Consider the following 21,695-nt stretch of genomic DNA (forward strand, 5'->3'; position numbering starts at 1 on the left):
AAAAACCAATTGAACGTTAACAAGTAAGCTCTTTTCATCCAAAATCATTGTTCCTCCATCATTTGATTTATTTTTGATTATAGGAAATGCGTTTTTCTAAGGTACATAAACTTTTTGGATTAACTATATAGCCAATACATCCTTAAGTAAGAATCATTCACGCCTTAAATATCACGGGACGCTACAATACACGGGCATGGCGGTTGACGTTGTCGATCACCACGAATAATGAAAGTCAGCATGAAGCGAGGTGAAAGCCGGCGCGGCGGCGTGCGGTGTCTGATAGAATTGAAATTTTACGGCGACGATCCTAATAATCGCAGGTCCGCTCGGGCGATGTTCAACGCCGTGTCGATTAAATTGCTGTTCACGGACCTCGGTGACCGTGTCAACGAAACCCAATTACCTCCTAGAAATGACTACGCAATTACCTTGTCCGAATGACAAATACCCCGATAATCATTTTATTCATTATCGTATTAAATGCGAAACCCGATATTTTAAACACCTTATTCCACGCCTACATTTCGAACATCGACAACCATGGCGTTTATTCATTTATATATGCGCAGAACGGATCGTTCGTTTCGAAGGGTGAGAGAAGTCAGAAAACAGATTTCATTTTGCATTTAAGTTCGTGGCCTACCGATAAAAGAGTCTTACAAAGGGGATACAGGCTATTCGATTAGGTCAATTCCCGAAGAAGCTCGCGAAGAATGCAAGGGAGCAGGGGAGACGACAACCCCGTGAAGAGGGAAGCGTCTTAACGCGAACCGTATGCGGCTCGTAAAACCCAGAAGGCTAAACCTAAACGCTATTCCCGTGGAGCAACCCCCGAATGCAACCCCTCGTCTCTCTTGGTAACCGCATCTCGTGTACATGCCCCATGGAAGCTCGATTCCATCAAGGTTCCCTCCCTTTTCTGCATTCGACCGATCCTCGTAATGAGAGTGCTTTGTCGCGACGCGAAAAAATAAACAGACGAGTATAATATCGTGTCCCGGGGACCATTTTTCATGTACGATTTCGAGACCCCGAACAGAAATTCCAGAATAGTTTGTTCTGAAATACGTATAGCTGCAACGATCCTTCGTCGCTTTCTTTCGTCCCGGCGAAGCTTTTAAAGCTGCTGCGAGTAACAAAAGATCGCGAGAACGGGGTAATCCCTCGGCTGTATATTTCACCAACTCGCACGGTTGAAGTAAGAATGGTAGAAAGGGGATCAGAGCAGCTAGGGATAAATAAATCGCTATGGGTAACGATGGTAACAGAACGATAACTCACCGAGTCGAAATAAAATGCGGGAACTGAAATTATCATTGCGCGGAAGTTTCGGTTACGCAAACACTTGCGAATCGGCAATTCTGGAGAGTCGAAAGTTTTCAGTATAGGAAATTTGCGATCCGAAAGAAGTTTCTGAACTCTCTTTAATCTATCGCGCGCAGTCGAAGGAAACAACGGCTCGTAAACTTTAAGTACAATGTTACCAAGTATCAGGAACGAACGGACAACTTACCCAGTGCGACGATTACACTAGAATCCCGTGGAACGTATAGTCATTAGTTTTCGAGGAAATCCTCGACAGACTAAATTATTCTCTCGATTTTTGGATGGGCATTGTACGCATACATTAATCTTGGAACATATTGCGAAATTCATGGGCGAAGTGCACGCGTAGGTTTTCCTCCGATACGTCGATCGTGCATGAATAATGATGATCTCTGGGAAAACTGGGGCAGAGGCTCGAGAATATCGCGCGACGTAACGAAAAATAGTTTTCGATTTCTGATTTTCGCAACTTTCTACTATCGCCGAGTTTGCTCGAAATTTTTGTTGACGCTTTGTTCTGAACGCATTACGCGGCGAAGTGCACGGTGCGATTCGAGACCAACATAGAATTCCCGGAAGTAGAGAAGAAACGTAAGAGCGGAAACTGTTTCATCGGTGATATCTCGCAACCATACTTTGGCGAGGAATCAAAGTTTTATCAGGGTAGAATCTTTGAAACCGGAGGAACGGATTAATTTCAAATGAGATTGCCGACTCACTAATTGCGTCTCTGGTGACGACTAAGGACACGTTTCGTGCATTTCCATGAGTGGGAAACGCGATGGAAATTCATCGACCTCGTTTCCAGGACATTCGGTATACATGGGAGGAATGCATAGTATCCTTGCATACAGAGAACCTGTCTCTATGCCCTGATATCGATACCGTTAGCGCTGACACGCGTTAAGCAATACAAATTTTAATATTTGGCGAAAGACGCCACGTGTCTACAACCTTTCGCATACAACACGTTGCATGCACATACGCGTTACGATCCATCATACATTAACTTCGACGAATCTCACGACGCCACTTTTCTTACATTAGCCGATGGAACGGAACTCTGGAACGCTAATGAAAATTTCAAAGACGATAAAAAATGAGCCGACCACTTTGCGTTGATTAAAAAAGAGCTCCGACAAGATTTTTTTCTTCGTCGGACGAATTAATTTTCCGACTGCGAACGCCGATGGCCCGGAATAATCTCGACCATTTCGTCATCGAGATTCCGCTCGACAGATTCGAATCTTTATGATTAAATGAAATTCATGAACGAGATGTTTCATAAACAGGCGTGCTCGTCTCTCGATCGATGAACACGTCATCCCTCGTACGCTCGCTGCTCAAACGGAATATTTAGGAAATTATCAAACCGCCGTTTTTCACGGGTGATAAAAATTATTTCAAATTATGAGACTACGCGTGTGCGAGGTAAAAAATCTACCATATGAAAGAATTCCAGGAAACTATTTCATTTTTTGATGTTTCAACTCGTACTCGCAATTTTTTAAAGTGGTCCACAGACGAGAGCAATAAGTAATTTGCTAATTTCACCCGGATTTCCATCGCGTCACGAACGTTTGCCGACAAACGATGAAACGCTTTCAAACGGTTTGCTGGCCCATATCCAACGAAATGCCGCCAAATCCAGCGAATTGAATTAAGGATAGCATAGATTTTCCATGCTCGAGTGAAATACGAATCGGAATCCGAAACCGAATTTGAATCCGTGTGAAACGATGAGGAGATAGTTAATGGAGAGTAGCAGAATCCCGTTCGCATCAGATTAATCGTCGCTTGCCGATGATTTTACGTTCGATGTACGCACCGTAAATGATACGATGTACTAATAGAACCAATACATACATAGTATAGCCATGACACCGAGGAGAGATTACTAAAGAGTGGCAGCCTTATGGACTTTCTGTCGCAGGAAAAAGTCTGCAATTTTTGACGGCTTCTAGAATATATTGCCACCGAAGTAAGAAATAGAAAGCAAAACACTCGTCGGTGCTGAACAGTTGCCAGATACAAAAAAAAGACCTACGCAATTTCTTTCTAACTCTACTCGTTAAGGAATAATTGGCGATGAACGAAATACTTAAATGATTAGTCCTGAAGCATTCGAGATAAAAGAAAATTGTATATGACCATTTTTGTAAGTAATAATAATAATACTTACTACTTGTATTTAAAACATTTTCCGAAATTTCAAGAAAATATATTTTTTTAAAATTCTGTCAAAGGCAGATTTTTGCGAAATTTTCGTTTTTCCTCAAATACTCCTACCTGCCTACAGGGAAATTGCATACGATCTTATTTGTAGCCGATAACTAGAGCTACAACTTTTATCGGAAACATTTTTCGCTAACGTCAATAGTTAACGACTTTTTGACAAAAAAAAAACGATAAAACAGTTTATTGCAAAATACTCGTTACCTATCGATGCTAGAGGAAAATGCTTCAGATAAAAATTGTAGCTATAGTTGCCAGCTACGAATATGGTCGTATGCAATTCTCCCGTAAGTCCAACGGTTTAGAAGTATTTGAGGAGAAAAATAATGCCGAGGAATGTACTGAATGAAAGAATCGCTGTTCGCTCCTTCGAAAATATATATATTACTCACACATATGTTCGCCGAGGGGCCAGATTTCAGGTCCCGAGTTAACTTCGACGAGGACGGTCGGCGTGCAGACGAGAAGAACGCACAGATCGGCTAAGCTCAGGTTCACCAGAAAGATGTTGGTGCTGTTCCTCATATCCTTGCCTCGAAACACGACCAACGGTACCTGAAGCGGTGCAATCAGATTCGCAACGCTTCACATTTAATAATCTCGCGATAGATCGACTTTTATAATGGATAAAATTATACGAAAAGTCGTTCATTCTCGTTTATTAAATTCCGTGCGGTATTTAACTATCGGAAAGCTATAACTAAACTGCGATCGACGAGATAAAAGATTACCATGAGATTGCCAATTATGCCGAGGACCATCACCACGATGCACACGATCATCGACGTGGTGCGAATGTAAGCCGGCAGCATGTAGAGATCGACGGTGGCATTCTCGGACTTGTTCGCTGAAACATTCATCCCGAGCCTTCTATCCGCTGTACATATATACGCGTTATTATACCGCTTTAATTAATTCTATAGCCAGAACGGAATATAAAAGTAACATCGAATGGGGACTTCGTACCCGATAGAGCGTCCAAGCTGTCGTTCCCAGTATCGTAGTACGACGAATTCAAGTGGAGCGGGATTCCGGATACGGTGGGCAACATCTCGCGAATCGCAACGATCGAAAATCGGTACTGAACCCCGAACACGCGCAGGGAAACCGAAGAAAATGCATGAGGGGTAACACTGTCGCGCGAGCACCGGTTACGTTTTCCTTTAACTTCCGGGCTTTCGTTAACGCGACGGTATTCAGTGACATTATAAACTGCTCCTTCGTGACGGGCGAGTCGTTCGCTTGTCTGCCGCGAACGGACGTCGTTCGTTATCGGAAAAACGGTGACTCGGTTCTAACCCGAACCGGTAATTAGTCGTTCCAGCCGCGACGCGCGAAGCTTTCCATTTCACCCACGTACTCGTCATTCCTTTCGAGACGGTCCATTCGAATTTAATCAACCTCGACCACCCGCTTTCTTCCGACTTTAGTTTCGACTGAATTAAACCTAGCTATTTCTTCCCGGATTAATCATTCAGCCGGCAGTTTCCTAACTTCTCCAAAGACGAATTCCGTAGGGATAACAATCAAATACTTTACCGCGGGATTTGTGAACAGTAAATAAGGATCAAGAGATCAGCTACTTATAAAACTAGTGGAATGTTCCCGTTTCGTCGTAGAATCGAATAGCTTGAGTCACGAGTTACGAATGAGCGTACCGTGAGATAAATATCCCATTAAATCTCGCGGTATAAACCTTTCCCGGTCTGTATCTCAGTAAACGCGTCTGCGAAGCGGATTATTCACATCGCCGCTATTAATTAACATCAATTAATTTCTGTTCTATGAAAATCGATTCGGTATCTATGTTTATCTCCCCCGCGTTCTCTGTTCCACGTTCGATCAATCAGACGACATACCCTGGCCCCAGTCACTAACAGAAATGGTTTCCGAACCGCAACTTCGAACTTGGACGATAATTTCGCAGCGTAACCGTCCCGGTTAACGAAAAGAGGACCTTTCATCGTATCATCACCCCTTATCTCTGATAGAATTGTTTTCCCATTTTTTCAATCGCGATCCTTAATCGTTCATCGGGTCGTCGATTCACGGCGTTCCGCAAAGTTTCTTAGCTCGGTTATAGACACGATTTTTACGGACGATACTTCGAAACTCCTGAATTCCGCTCGCGTTCCTTTCGACAGAAGGGAAATCGCTGAAGTACGTGGAATCGAACGATACGTGAGAGTCGCCGGGAGAGTTTAACGCGGATGTCCACGGAAATGTGAGCGAGGATGCACGACGGTCGCGACCGTAGCGAACAAATAGTGTTGGTGAACTGAATGAACGTCGCTTGGCCCGCCACGATTCCCGAACGCGTTTCCCTCCCCAGCGCGTGCGCCACGCCGGCCGTCTTTTTATCCCCTCGCACGCGCGTTTTGATAACGCCGCGCTGTTCACCCCCGAGCCGAACTTTTTCTCCATTTTCTATTATTCCAAACTTACTGTTTCCATCGATGCGAAATGGATCGCGGTTTCCGTATTGTTATTAAAAGAAACGGAACTTGCAATGTGCTGCCTTTGACATAAATAGTACTGATGTACGATAGGTACTTCGACAGCCAAAATGCTGCACGATAGAATTCTCTTACATTCAAACTGTAATCAATTTCATTCGATATCCAATTTCTGAAAACGTTCCAACGATACATAAACTCGGCACCTATGAAAATCGGATTACTTTGTCGAAGGATAATAGCGATAACTTTGAATTTGACTCTGCAGAGAAACGGGCGCTGTTCGCAGGCAGATACGGAGTCGAAAAGAGGATTTAATGTACGATGTTTATGCGCGCTGACGTGCACGGCCACGCGACGAAAGGAGTTTCACGGATTTAACCCGAAATAGCGGAAAAGATTGGACACCGATCCTAATAGATCTTTTGATCGAGAAAGAGAATAAGAGGGAGAGAGAGAGAGAGAGAGAGAGAGAGAGAGAGATTTGTTTCGAACTTGCGCTATTCGACGCCCACGCTGAGAGAACAATCATTCTTATCGGACTAGAGCGTATTAATTTTCCTGTTTCGATTTCGAGTTCCATTCCAGTTTCGCGTGTCTTTCGAGATATCTTTATAATACCGTACCATCGACGGAGCTTTCATTTCGTAGATACAGATTCAAAAAATACTTCTTAACTTATAAAGAATACCGATTCTTTATAAGACCCGGAATTTTTATTCTTATACAGTTACATCTGGTTTGTTGGATTGTATATCTTATATTTCGAAGATTCACAGTAAGATTCCTTTCTCCTTCGTTCGCAATCGAGCGGAGCCTTATTTCTCCGATGCGTTTCGATTTCGAAAGCGAACGTCCGTGTAGCTACGTTTTACCTTTGTCACTCAAAGGTGTATACGCTTTTAAATAGAATCCCGTATTAGGAATCCAAGCACATTCCCACGCGTTTCACTCGCGGTACTCTTTCGGATCGACGCGGATCAGCCGCGCGGTATGTTTGCAATTCGAAACATTCCATTGGCATCACGACGTATCCTGTCGTTATCCGGGTTATCGAATACCTGTCCATCGGTTAAAAATAGAAGAACGATCTGTCGTTCTACGTATCATACAAACTTTTTGCCAGGATCGGTGCGGCGCGGATTTCGCATTTGTCTTTGGCGAAACTGTTCGTTCACCGCCCCTGTTTCGTGATAAAAGTATGGAATTTATACAACGTCCAATTTCCCGTTCGCGAAACGCGTTTACGATGCAATGAGGGACACCTTAATTACGTTGTGATTCGGAGAATCGTGCACACACGTTAATTTATATCTCGGCTCCTTTGAAATTCCGGCATGGATTATACGGAGGACGACTTGTTATATTAATTCATCTCGGTCCGCTTCGCAATGCCCCGTGAGCCGCTTCAATCCAGGATATACATATGCATGTACGTAGGTATAATATATGTACGCGACTTTGTCAATGAGACACGGATGCTTGAATGCCTGGCTAATGACGACCGCAGGCGTGAAGATCGATGCCATGCCAGGAAAAATTTCGTTTAGAACCTCTCAAAACGCTTCCCCCCAGTTTTTAACATGTACATTACGTAACGAATTCTATGACGGAATCGTAGACTAAATTGGCGACGACGCTTTTGGCGTCGCTCGGTTTGCAAACTCCGATTTACCGTCTTTATAGTCGACGTCAAAGAGTTCAAAGAACGATCAGGGAAAATCGACTCGTTTGAATATCGCTGTCAACGCGTGACAGAGTGATATTTCCATCTAGTCCGTTTCATCAAACTTATTTTTAACCTTCATTGCCGTAAAAGAGAAATTCTTTCACACGGGTTTTCTATTTTACGTGGCGCAAAGAGAGACGGGAACGCAGTTACGCATATCTATTGGCCAGTATTCACGTAGATCGCACAATGGGGAACGAAATCCCAAGAGAAATTTGGAAGCGAGCGAGACTCGATACATCGCATCTTCTCAATTTTCGCGAGATTCACGAAAATAAATGGACACTCCGCTTCCGGGTCCCTCGTCGATCACCGAATAAGAAGGCGGTAATGACGCCGGACACTCGCAGTGAATTTATCAATCGTACAGTGGGCCACGCGTGACTCCTCGCTGAGATCGAATGCCAGCGGTCAGTAATAACACTGGCTTATTGGATATATCTCTACGAATAATTGGATGCGAAACGGGAAGTGGAAGAATCGAATAAATTAAATTTTTAAACGCGTACCTGGTCGATCGATCTCTCATTTCGCCGATCATCAAACGACGACCATTTCTCTGAATGTGATGGTGCGCATTCGACATCTTTCTGGACCTGGAATCAAACGAACGCCGCGATCAGAATTGTACGTTGCATTCATAAATTATCATCGCTTCTCTCTGGCAGATGCAGAAGCACGCTTTTAAAGTTCTTAACAATATTCGCGAGAGTCGAGCTCGCTTCGAGTGCTATCAGTTTTTCTTTGGATTTCGTGGTTTAAAAGGAACCATTCGACAGTGTTTTTCTAGTCGACTAAAAATCGACCGCGTGATTTAAGGGTCTCGCCGAAATTTCTGATTTATTCACGCGTGTTTCCGTAAAGGAAAAATATTATTTTTCTCGACCGATGCCTGACCCGTTACACGTTAAGCGACGTCCAACGGGAGAAATAGGAATAGGTACAACGTCCAACAATCTAAACAAACGTCTTCCGTCCTCCTACGCTTTTCATTTATCACCGAGGATCTGATTTACGACTACCGACTTATATTTTTCTAAAAATCTCCTGTTTAGAAAGGAGGAGACAAACGTTTCTCTATTTTTTCTAAACAATGCAAAACTGTTTCGCGCGGAAAATGGAAAACGATGTGGACCAGCGCATCGGTCGATCGTTTGCGCGTTACCACCCTCGCTCGGATCTTGCCGTGTACAACGCGGAGAAAGATTTACAGCGGTTCGAACAGATGTATGGATAAACAGACGAGATGCGTTCGCGAGTCGCGGAACCGTGTTTAAAAGAAGATTCGCGGGAGAGTGTATAGGCAGCGGTTTTAAAAGTTTCGCTGTTATTGTTGGTCCCGGGCCAACCTAAGTAACGCCGCGCTCGTGACGCAAACGTACATCAACCTCTCGCCATTCGTCTTCCTTTTTCGCTCTCTTTTTACAAGCTTTTCAAAAGGAGTGACGAATCGACTACACGGCCGAGCGCTGATAGAATTATTCTAGCCGCGGTGATCGATCGATTAATATTTTTCACGGAGTTCTTCATATATTTTTAAAACCGTCGAAAATGTTCTATCTCGCGCCGAGGTTGTTCCGCATTTTGATCGAGAGCTTACGGATTACTTTGCAAGAGTTTGATCGGTGGCGCCAGCTAACGTGATGCATCACGCGGAGAGCAAAGTTACACGCTTCCACCCGCTCACTGATTTCTACTGCCACCTGCTTTGTTGTTTCTCATCGCGGGTTTCCATCCAATTTGCGATAGAACGCGATTAGCATGCATTCTTTCGATTACTGAATTGTATGCAGCGCGCATGCCGATCCGAGGGGATAGTAATACAGGTTTTACTTATAAAATTGGAGCAAGAACAAGCTCTAGTTTCCCGACTATCTAAACCAGCATCTAGAACTATGTTCTTGCACTCGTTGAAAGTTCGCCAAGTTCGTTTCCATTTTCCCGGATTATCCGAGTTTCTCATCGGGATATCGGGCCATCGGTTGCATCACGTTCGGCTTGGGCTATTGGTTGTTGCCCAATCAACGCGGCGCGTTAAGAAACGCATACACCGCAACATTCTATTACGTAAATGTAAATAAATAATCTCCTATTCCTGAGGGATTTCATTTAAGAGGCATATACTTACGACTCGTAAGCATACGTTATCCGTTATTACGATTCAAGGTGAAACGCGAGTAATCATCTTCGCCAGAACGCGATGTTCGCCGCTTCCTTCTTTTTTTAATCCTCGGACACGCGACAACGCGGAATCCGAAAAATGCCGCCAACACGCAAAATTACACTTAAATACTTGCGAGTTTTGTTTAGAGGGGATTACACGGTGGAAAACTATGCACCGATGGCGGCTGGAAAACGAGAGGCCTGTGCGTGTAATGGTGAACGGAAAACTTTTAATCGCAGACTTTTACAATCGAGAACAAACCAAGTAACAGTGATTTACGATCTTCAAATAAATTTATATTTATATTTTATTTATATTCGACACGCTATTACGCGGATAACGTAATTACACCCTTTTTTTATGAAGCTGTTCGCGTATTCAATTTTTAAAAGTAAAGAAGACTTCCTTGGTAGGTTTGAACAAGATTCAACTAGAAGAGCAGAAAAACCGTCGAAGGTATGTGTCGCGAAATAAAAATACTCGATAAATATGTAAAGAAAAAAAAGTGTGAAGCACATAAAGCCGAGGCGTGAATAATATGAAAATTATGGGCGTTGTAAGTCTGATGAAATTGTCAAGATCGGTTACACAAGACGAAGGGAAGTTACACGCCCTTCCACGGTTCATTTCTAAACAGAGATTTTTCTATCTCCCTCTGCTCCCGATCGCAACCAATCGGACCAACCTGCATAATATTTGCAAGTCTAATTCTCAATGACTCCTCCTTAACGCGCCAAACAGAATTCCGTACAGGTATCATGCATAATTTCTCCATTTTGTAGCAATTTATTCATTAAAAAAATCATTCGTTCACTTAAGAATAGATGGGTGTCGGGTTTCATGGAATATTAAACGTTTATTTATAAGGACAATCGAATACACGCTCAGCTTTTGATATTTTGCGTAACCATCTGCATCGTTTGTAGTTTATATTTTCTAGAAGTATCATTCTTCTACAAATACATAAAATCCGCAGATTAATGAACGATTCAATTGCAACGTCAGGCAAAGTTCGGCTCGAAGTTGAACCGAGGAAGAAGACACGTTGGAAATATGCGTTTGGTACCGTTTGTTGTCTCCCAAGACTTTTCGAAACAAAAACGCGGACGATGATGCATACTAATTACACGGCGGCGTTGCATTGTCACGGGTTATGCAATGGGGATACGTTGTGCAACTAGGATTTAAGGTCTTGTCAGTCGATACGCGATGCTAACGAGCTTACCCTCGATTAAGATGGGTTCTAAAAATTTACCATTTCCCTACGCAAAACTTATTCGCAAAATCAAACGATCGTTCCACGTCTTCCCTATCGAATCGCCTAAGAGTTTGAAAATAATCAAAGATAGACACTCGACTGAAAAGGTCTAAAGATTTTGATTCTTATTACGAAAGTTACTACATAGAGCGAAGCAGGATGAAATTTTTTATACTTAGGAAAGATGGAACTTGAAAAAAATGTTTCCGCGTTCGATCGGATCGAAGAAGGGCTAACGCGACGGCGAGGGGAGAGACGTAACAAGGTCGGTCTTGAGAACGGCTGTCGCGCGCGATCGCGGGGCCTAAAACCTTAGAAATTCGCCTAATACATGTCGCTTTGGCTTCCTTATAAAGCTTTCGGTTTTCACTACCAAGGTCCGCAGTTCGAGAAGAAGCTTGCCGACGAACGCAATCCCGTTGCGGCCATCGGTCCCGGAAACGGAACGCGCGGTCCGCGTCGCGTGTTATTTCGGTGACGAAAAATTCATATTTACCCACCGTGTACAAACGCCCAACGTACAAAGAATCTTGGATATTAAGAACATTAAGAAACGAGAAACTGGGCAGTTCGAAGAGGGAAAACGTGCGAGTAATGCGCGAGTGAATATCGAAGATGGGCAAACTGCAAGTTTCTTTGGTGATAATCGGAATAATCTGCGCGTGCACTTGCGGTGGACGCACAGAATGTGGTAATCACGCTCAGGTATCGTTACTGACCACCATCCACGATGATCCAGCCTGCAAGAAGGTGTCTGCGAGAGGCGTTCTTCTATACGAAGCCGCGAAATTAATCACGGAAGTATACAACAATAAGTCAGCCGGCTATGATATCGGTAAATCGACGTCAATCTTTGTTTCTCGCAATTAGATCGTAGATTGCTATTCGAAAAATGCATTCGAGCAGAGCGCTTTATAGAACAAAGCGCATGCCGTTGGATATAGGTAGGAGAAGAATAAAAGCGGAAAAAACGAGAAAAGTCTAACACGAAAGAAGAAAAAGTAACGGTGTCAAGGAGACATTCTTGTCCAAGTAGAATAAATCAGTGGATATTGATGTCTAATGTATCGATTATATACCCGTTGTAATAAGCACCTCGGTCAACATGAATTGTTTTCGACTTCAATAGTTTCATTGATTGAAAGTGAACGTAGTCACCGCGAGTGGAATATTTTAGTATAATGATTACAAAGCGAACTACTTCCTCATCAGCAGCAATTCTCTGTGGAACTTGTACTAATTATTAATCGTTTCAATCGTGTATCCTGATCTCTTATGTAGGAGAAGCAATTAATTTATTTAATTGCACAGTACGACTTTTGGTATGTTCGCAGAGCTGGCCGTGGTGGATACGTGCGGCAGCATATCCGGTGCTCTGAAAGCGAGCATGAAGGCTCTCGTCGGGGCGGACACCAACTGCTTGCAACCACCGTACTACTTGGGTAAACCTTTTAACTTCTCGCGTCAATCACGGGATTTTCTTGGCTCGGCGCGGCGCGACGAGGAAAATACAAAAGATCTTTTCTCGCCTCGTTTCCATATTGCCGTTGCTCATAATAATTAATGGAATCGTAAAATTCTAACGTAAAATTTACGACCGCGCTCCGAATACATTAATTACTAATCGCGTTCCACTTTTTTCTTTGTCACGGACAAATCGTATTACGCGTTCTTTCTCACGAATCAAGATCTTCGACGATTGTTTAGAGTTTTTAACGTTACAATCATTTAGAACGATAAAAATCACATGTTTTTCGTGGAAAAAATATTTATACTCAAAGTACGAATATTAATAGTTAAAATATTAAATTATTATAAATCAGGTAACGCGCGGGACTTCGTAAGTGTTCGTCTATGCGTATGGTCAATGCGCTACTTTTTTCTTTAGGAATCATTGGCCCGGACACATCGACAAATGCGGAAGCCGTACATAAGATAACGTCAGTATTGAAAGTGCCACATATCGTTAGGCGACAATCAACCTCCCCGTACCTTCACTATCTCGCCAAGGAATCCGATTCTTATCTGATTCAGGTAATTTTGCGACTGACCCCTTTTTATTTATTCATTTATTTATTTATTTATTTATTTATTTCACGGGTTTCAAGAACCCATTTCATAAAAACGAACAGGACATCAGTAAGATTGAGGCCTTGAACGAACAAAGCAATATAATGATCACAATAATCAAAATAACAATAATATAAAGATATTCCTTCTTTTTTTATGCGAATGAAAAGTAAATCTTATACGTAGAATTACATAATCAGATAGTAAATTGAAAAAATATCAATGTAGAGCATCTTGGAAGTGAGCATAAAGATTGTGTCTAATGACATGCCCAAAGTTATTGAATATTGAATCAAACAGGTGGTATAGTTTATTTGTTTTCGAGGCTATTCTAACATTTCGAAATCTTGAATTATATCTATAAATGTAAAAAGCTTTGAAAGGTCGTAGACTTCGAATAGGTGCATTGAACTTGATTTGAGTCAGCAGTGAAGAATAATCAACATCATGATTAAGTAAATTAGGCATAAATATAATTTCTGCTATAATTCTTCTATCTTCAAGTTTAAAGTTTTTAAATCATAATTGGATAATCATATGCATCGACTGCGAATGACTGTCGCTCATTATTAATAATTACCTCAGGAAATGTTCACACGAGTTTCATAATAATTAAAAACAATTTATAGACGCGCGGTTGAAAGAGAAAAGGATGTAACATAATCATCCGACTATGGAAACGGCTATTTTTCGTAACGATTCGCATGAGGTGCAACTAGGTCGTGCGATTATAAGAAAGCGCACGAAGCAACAACCTAGTTTTTTTATCAATTGCGAATCCGACTGATTCGAGTCTGAAGACGGTTCGTATCAATGAAATATCGTGGCAAAAAACAGTATCATTCCCCGTCGCGAAGGCAGGCTAAAGATTAAGAGGAAGTAACACCCTAAACACGGTTCGCTGACTATAATGAAAGAAATTCTCGGTCGAATCATTTATTTCCCGCTAATCCGAAACTAACTCGAGGAGGGGACTCAATAAATTTCGTTTCATCCTGAAATTTGCTGCGCTGGCGAACTACGATCTTCCTTTTCCCAGGGCACGTTAAAGGTCATAGAGGAAATGAAGTGGAAATCGTTCTCGCTGGTGGTAGACGGCGACGAAGACGGCGACGACGATACTCAAAACATCGCCAAAAAGCTCACGATGGCTGCTATCCAGAAGGGTCTCTGCGTTCTCATCTACGATGGCGATGACGACGGTGAACTTTCATTCTCTTGGTCACAATTAAAAACGAATAAATAACAATGAACGTTATCATAATTCCGAAACAGATTTAACGTCGCACATCGTGCATATTGGCATACCGGAAGACGGATTCTTCTCGAAATTCACAAACGCGACTGTTCTAGTCGTAAGCGAGGGACGGATTGAGGAGCACCTGAATCACGTAGACTCTACGAACACCATACTTCTCTTAGAAGACTCCAGGTAACAGACAAGCGCGATCTATCTATTTTCGACCACAATTTTATTAAACTATGCTGTTTCGCGATAAATCAACGCGGTAACTGATTATACACCATTAATGTCTGTTCCACGTGATTAAAAATCAACTTTGCAATATCATACGAGGCAATAAAGTAGTTAGTTAATTCACAAGTCGAGGTTTAGACCGGTAAGACTGAAGTAAAAAATCACAAATTAGTAGCGTTTGTATAGACGTTGATTAGCGATGACTAGATCAACCTATTTTGTAAGATAATCCATTGGATAATAATAATGCAGCGAACCGTTACCGTGTCCAGCAACACGTTTTTTCTCATAGCTTCGCGCCTACGACTCAACGGTGGCGTCACTCAAGGTATCCAAAGAGAAATCGGGTACTCGTTCTCCGCTGTCTACCCTCAGCGTTCGGCTTTCGTTCCCTCGTCGTCTCTAGACTACCCTTGATTTCGTTGATCGAATCTGGGAATTAGTATTGGGAGGCCGGGTTTAGGTCAATTACGATTGTTATAATGCCGAGAAGACGAATCGAGGGTTGATAAGAAATAGAGGGGAATCGAAATCTTTTTGATCTCTTGCAATGGTCTGCGATATAAAGTCTTTTTCCATGTTCGAACGGAAAAACTGTGTAGCAATTTCTTTCTGTTCCGTCACTCTTTGCCTCCTTGTCTCCTCTATTCCGCGATTCGCATATATATACATAATTACTGTACCGGAACGTCGGAAAGTTACCGCGATAAAACGGCACCTTGTAAATTAATGCACAACGAACGGCTCTTCATTTCTTTTTCTCTTTACCGTATTCGTTCCCGTTGCCATTGTATTTAATCTTTCGACGGACGAAGATAATTATTAGACATAATTAAGACGCATGAAAGTGATAATTATCTCTGAAATTACTTTTTTGCGTTTAGCCAGCGAAACCTGGTCGCGTATGATTCACAGAACAATCTGGTATAAAAAACGCAACAATCGTAGAATGCTGTACTTAACTGCAACTAAATGGAATGCGGAAACTGTTGTAATCAGTAACAATATATAACGAACGTAATGCGATACGATTCCAATTAACAAGATGTAACAATATATTAATTGTCCTTTGTTCTCTGCAACACAGATATCATGTAGCTATTCCGTTATTCGCGTGATTATCAATTGAACGCGAAACGTTGTAGGATATTTGCGAAAATACTTGCATCCCAGTTGTTATATAACTAGCAAGTCTTATTAAACGCCCGATTAATTATTATGAAACTGGAAAATTATCATCGAAACTATTTTTCAATTATACTCAACGAAATCTCAGTTAAACACGAAGCGACCGACAAGCGTCGTGTTATTGCGGTTGCCTTACGTGCAAATTGAATATCTACCGGTACATAACAGTAACTGTTATTCATGGAAACAAGCCTAATCATGCTATTAGTTTGTACGTAGTATGTAAGTATAATATGAAAACGAGTAATGGAAATACCGATGTATCACGCATGCAATCGGTAACACGCGAGTCGAGTTCATTAGCACATACCTGATTTCTGTCATCTACCGTCGCCAGTGTAAATTTCCACGTTACGTTCTATCATTGCACCGACCATTGTTTACTTCAGGTGTCGAAAAGAAACGAGTCAAAATATGAAAACGGTGGTTTAATGATGAAAAGACACAGGAAGAGAAGAGCATCGATTGACTGGATTTTAATTTGTTCAAGGAACGATTTCGCGGGGCTGGAAGCGCGAGTAGAGAAGTCGAAATGGTGGGGCAGCAAGGACGGCGGAAAGTTCGACGCCGAAGAGTTAACGGAAGTGAGATGGCTCGAGGACGCGATACAAGTGTACACGAAAGCATTGGAAACACTATGGTGAGCAACGCGAAAGTTTGTTAAACGTAATTATCGTAGAAATGGCTCGTTTACCTTCTCGAGATTAAAAAAAAAAAAAATAGCCGACAAATATCTTTGCGATCTATTGCGGCCCGCGCGATCTATAAACATCGGTGATTACGTGCGATAAATGCAAATGAGTCTGATTCAGCGCTTTTGCAAACATATAACTTGTCAGGTCTGTTTTCCGTTTTGTTTTCTTTTTTGTCGCTACTAGAATCTGATTATAGTCGATTAGCTAAACGGAAATGATCGACTTCCGTGATAGTTTATCCTCTTTGGTTCCAGTAAGAAGAAAAAGTGCAAGAACCTGGTAAACCCCGTTGATTGGAACAACGTTTTGTCTAACGTGATCGCGGATCACATGAAGGAGTCGCAAAGCAGCGCGACGTCGCTCGAATTATCTATGAAAGTGAAGGCGGCGGAATTGCAGACTCTAGCATCGATCAGCGTGCACAAGAACAAGATCAAGTTACGCTGGGGCGACGAGGACGACGATGATGATAAGGATGACGACGATAAGGACGATGACGATGATGACGAGGACGACGACGACGACGACGACGACGACAAGAAGGACAAGAATGAGATGCCGAAAGCTTTCAAGAAGTTGATCACCAAAGAAAAGGGAACCAAAACCGGCTGCGCTACCACCCCTAAAGAAATCAAACTACTACATGAGGACGACGACGAAGCTGCCCAGGTCCTCGTCTCCGAAATGGACAACACCGAATGGTGGACCATGGTCAGTTCTTTTTTCAATTTTCCCTAGTCATCGAAGCATATTTACCACGCGTATTAATGCGATGAAAGCTAACAGAAGATGCGAATGGGGTAAATGCACTCGATGCTCGTGTTTCAGGTGGCGACGGTCAGCGGAGTGGGAGTGGCCATGTTCGTGGTCGGGATTCTGGCCGTTTACGTGGTGTATACGAACATCAGAGGACCCGTGCAACCGAAGAATGCTCGCATCGAGAGGGACACTAGTTTGAGGAGAATGGGCAGCGACAGGGAGACACCGGTCCGAACTCCTAGGATCCCCCGTACTGTGCAGAGGAGAGATAGCAATAGGAGCATCCGAAGTACCATCTCCGAAAAGAGCGTCTGATCGGCCGACCATTAAACCAGATAATTTCAAATTCATTCGGATCGATCATTTTCTATACCTATTGACTCGCGATTCCGGAAGTTCGAACCGATCCGAATCGATTCGATCCCACGTTCTGCATACTACGTGCGCATATTCATCTAGTAGCTTTGGCATCGATCCAGCTCGGTTCAGCTACCTACCTCGTACTCGATTCGTGCCTTTTGCGTCACCAGTTTCATGGAAACCTCCGACGAATCGGTAAAAGATCGCGCAGCCATCAGAAAAATGTCAACGAGCACGCGGTTTCCTTATCATCGCAATGCGTCGCGTCGTTTCGAAAGATGCATCTCTGTACATAAGTAACTACTTATCGTTTAATTTCCTCCAGCTTCGAGTCAAGTCGCGATTGCGACGATCGTGTGTTGCAACGAGTCGCGTCGTCGAGTTGCCGGAAAATTACTAATGCAATTTTTCCTACAGAAGAAAAAAAAAAAAAACTGAATGTAATTTGTACCGTCGGATGTATGAATATCGTCGTATGAGTATGTAAAAAATGCTTACACCACGAGATCATTGTACGTGCGTCTGTCATGATTATTTAGTACCCAATAAATTTAATAGCCTATTCAAATCATCGATGATACGATTAGACGTTAACCACGTAATCGTTTACACGTGAGTATGAAACGAGTTAGCTTTGTATTTTCCGTTAAACATAATTGTCCCGCATACAATTAACGACGTGGAATGTGTCGGTAACGGTTAAAGTACCGTACAATTATGTAAATTTTTCGTCGACGATGCATCTGTGCATCGGACGAAAATAACCATTCCAATTATCTTACGCTCGATCTTACGATCTACCAATGGAGCCACGAACCGTGTATAATTACATGAAAGAAAAAAAAAAAAAAAACTGGAAGAAGGTCGGCCTTGGCGCGTTTCTTATCAATTTCAGAGGAGATTATTGGCGGCGAAACGAGACGCAAAACTGACACTTCCGGCAGGAGCGCGCGAGGAAGATTATGGGAGTCGGGGTGAACCGCGTTGCCGCGGATGTGATAAATTAAAATTGTAAAATAGGGTTATACGCGACGCTTATAAAGAGAAACAGGGAGAGCGAGCAACGTTCATTGTTCTCGCCACTTGACCCAATCAGACGATCAATCAAGGTTACGTAACACGCAAAATACTCGACCCATCTATACCGTTATCTATCCATCATCGCCGCGAACCAGTCTGCGACGCTACTATTTTCCTATTATCCCTTCTTCTAACATTGAATCACCGTGACTGTGAATTAGAACGGCTTTCAATTCACGACGAAAGAGACAAGAGCCTGGGCGTTTTATTATAGACCATAAACAATGAAGCTAGACACTGATTAATCTGATAGGTCACTTCGATGCGGTAAAACCCGCGATGAAACAGCGTTTTGAACCGTTTCATTGACGGCCACGCGTCACGTCGCGTTCGCTCGTCGAGTATGCAGTATCGTTCACGCCCACACTTCTTTTCATTCACGGTGGCGACGAGCCTCGCAAAGTCTCGGAGTCGGGATTCGCGTGACGTCAAAGGGGAATACGTCCCCGCAACCGTAACAGGAAAAGTTTATCTGGGATTCCCAACTTTCTTTCGCATTTCGTTCCGCGAGGCATAAAATCCGTGCGTCAGACGAACAAACACGTAGAAGATGTGTTAACGCGCTGGGTATTAACGAGTTTGCCACACATTTTGTACGAGGAAAATTATAGAGAACACCGAACGTGCTTAAACGTTAATCGAAATGTGTAAATCTCGAAACGGCCTCAATGGGCAATCGCGAATGATCATAGATCGATGATACTCCCAATTAATGCGGGAAAACCCTACCTTCGAATAACTCGTTAATTGGAATACGCTGATCGCGGCTAGGAATATAATTAAACAAAGCTGCACCGATATTCTGCAACATTCGCGTGCTGTTCGTAATGAGAACGTGGAAAAGTTAATTGCTCGCTTCTCATTCAAGTGCTAATGAATCGGTGGAAATAACGCGTCGAGGTGTTGGCGATCGAAATCGAAAATTGCGCGGCGCTCGTTTTTCCTCAGCGCACGCGGCGTCTCTCGTTTCTGGAGACAGCAACTGGGTCTCTGCCTTTTAAAAACAATCAGCGCACCTGTTGCCTGTACCGATTGCAAATATCTGCCGTTTACATCGGGGGCATCGGAAAAAGGTAGCGTTTGGCTATTAACAGAATGGAAACGTATTTTTTTGAATGTCAATTAGGCACGTGATAGACGAATGGAACGAGAACGTTATTGTCCACTTGCGGAACTCGTTGCGTGGATATTCGCAGCAACGAGAATGGTAAACGGGGAAAAAAGGCTCGTTAATCGATTTTCATAAACCAACGGATTGATTGGCTACCTATTTGCCCACGCGTGTTATATAAACGCAGTGCACCTGGCCAACGTAATTGAAAAATCAGAAATTGTCTGAACTTGTTTGTTAGCTCGCAGCCACTTATAATCGCTGAGTTGTAAGTAAATTATATAATCGACAGAGCCGTTCTAACGGTAATATAAGGGAGAAGAAAATGGTAAACTAGGCAAAAGAATCATTTAATTGCAGACATGTATCGTAACTCGCATAAATCAGACACCAGTAGCAGCTGCGTTATTATTGTTGATGCATTTAAATACAACTGATTGGGTGAACCAACCTTGGATTTACCCGCACGGAAAACTCCTCTATCGTATTGAAATATCTAGAAGAACCGGAATAATTACTAAAAAAATTGTTCCATATTCCCCGTCCATTCGATTCTCTACGATCGATTGTCATCGATTCTGACACAAGGGTTGATGAACGTCGGCGTATTTCAAATTTGTTACAATAAATCAATGTCCGGATCGCGGGCACATACAATTGGCGGAACTAATGACTACAGGCTTATTTTTTGTACGTTTCCCTTGGGGTTTCGTAACATTGAAACATGCAACAAAGTCAACGTTTCCCACGAAGCCCTCTGGCGTGATTCGAGAACGCGAACGCGATTCGTATCGGCGCGAAGAGAACTGGAAAAAAAGTGATGACACGACTAATTAGACTTAACAGAGGAGGCACGATGTGTCATGAAAGTTTCATGACACGATTTCTGACGCGAGATTGCCGGTAACAAAAAGGGTAGTCTGGAACTTCCAGCTGAACGTGTTTTCGGTTGGGCTAGCTTAGCTTCCGCGTCACGTTGATAAAGTCCGATCGATCAATTCCGTCGACATAAATAGCCTGATGGGATGGTTCTTGATAGATGCCGAGGAACTGTTTTTAAACGAATCATCAAAGTTGCATCGACGAGCTCTTAATTGATCAATCACGAGCCTCAACTGGAACTCGACTGAAACGTGAGATCGCACGGAGAGGAGACTTTATTATACATTAAAAATGATTAATGACAAGATTCGAGGATAGAAAAAAGTCCCATGGACCTATAAGAGATTAAATCGTATTGTGTTCGGGTGAATCAGAGGGACGGAATAAAAACGAATTGAAAACCGCATCAGTAGACGGATCTTGAATAATGTAACAAAGAATCATAATAGTGGATAGGTAATGGTTAATAGACGTTAACGATGTTGTGCACCGCCGCTCGTCTCCTCTCGCCTCGAGGTTGCGTAACAAACAATGTTTAATAAATAAAATCTCCTTGGCTCCTCTACGGATCGGACCGTGACAGAACGATATCGTCCGAATGAAACCTGTACAATGGAAACGATTATTTTACGACCGACTGATTTTCTTGAGGCCGATCACAAAATTACCGGGACATGGGAACGCGCGATTAAACCGTTGATCGTTGATTCAAGGATCGCAAGCTTCATCGAGCTCACGATGCCGATGGAACGAATCGATTCCTCTTCGGCGCTGGTAATTTGCAAAAAAAAAGAGAAGTCGCGGTTAGACAAACTAAAATTGACTCTAATTATGTACGAAAGGATTCACGCGTGACGAAGCGTCGACGTCGGTGTCTAAGGGGCCCGACGGACTCCAGACGA

The 21,695-nt window shown here is 42.7% G+C and overlaps 2 protein-coding genes across 6 annotated transcripts in view; one reads left to right on the forward strand and one right to left on the reverse strand.

Annotated features, from left to right (window-relative positions):
* Positions 1–8,346, reverse strand: part of ETHR (ecdysis triggering hormone receptor) — a 23,507-nt gene extending 15,161 nt beyond the window's left edge. The window contains exons 1-3 of one of the 5 annotated variants that reach the window (XM_026817245.1): positions 8,259–8,346; positions 4,296–4,411; positions 3,957–4,119 (exon numbers count right to left, since the gene is read on the reverse strand). In XM_026817245.1, coding sequence (XP_026673046.1) covers positions 3,957–4,119; positions 4,296–4,376 — 244 coding nt within the window. In that variant the 5' untranslated portion in view covers positions 4,377–4,411; positions 8,259–8,346. Of the gene's footprint in view, positions 1–3,956; positions 4,120–4,295; positions 4,442–4,530; positions 5,854–8,258 lie in introns of those variants that run through there. The other 4 variants (XM_018032222.2, XM_018032221.2, XM_018032223.2 and 1 more) reach the window with 4 other exon arrangements.
* Positions 8,347–11,529: 3,183 nt separating this feature from the next.
* LOC108629520 (uncharacterized) lies at positions 11,530–18,291 on the forward strand. Its single transcript, XM_018032263.2, has 8 exons — positions 11,530–12,006; positions 12,506–12,613; positions 13,060–13,205; positions 14,281–14,443; positions 14,517–14,673; positions 16,397–16,546; positions 16,856–17,312; positions 17,430–18,291. Exons 1-8 carry the CDS (start codon positions 11,787–11,789, stop codon positions 17,673–17,675), a joined length of 1,647 nt encoding a protein of 548 aa, XP_017887752.1. The 5' UTR covers positions 11,530–11,786; the 3' UTR covers positions 17,676–18,291.
* The last annotated feature ends 3,404 nt before the right edge of the window (positions 18,292–21,695 follow it).

The sequence above is a fragment of the Ceratina calcarata genome, unplaced genomic scaffold (assembly GCF_001652005.2).
Source record: "Ceratina calcarata isolate Rehan_Ccalc_2016 unplaced genomic scaffold, ASM165200v1 scaffold569.2, whole genome shotgun sequence".
NCBI lineage: Eukaryota > Metazoa > Arthropoda > Insecta > Hymenoptera > Apidae > Ceratina > Ceratina calcarata.

What these genes read in the sequence shown, in the direction of transcription:
- LOC108629520 (XM_018032263.2), top strand. Translation starts at nt 11,787, where the DNA reads ATGGGCAAACTGCAAGTTTCTTTGGTGATAATCGGAATAATCTGCGCG. An exon ending in CCGATTCTTATCTGATTCAG is followed by an intron (nt 13,206 to 14,280) that starts GTAATTTTGCGA and finishes TCCTTTTCCCAG; the next exon opens with GGCACGTTAAAGGTCATAGA. An exon ending in AAAGCATTGGAAACACTATG is followed by an intron (nt 16,547 to 16,855) that starts GTGAGCAACGCG and finishes CTTTGGTTCCAG; the next exon opens with TAAGAAGAAAAAGTGCAAGA.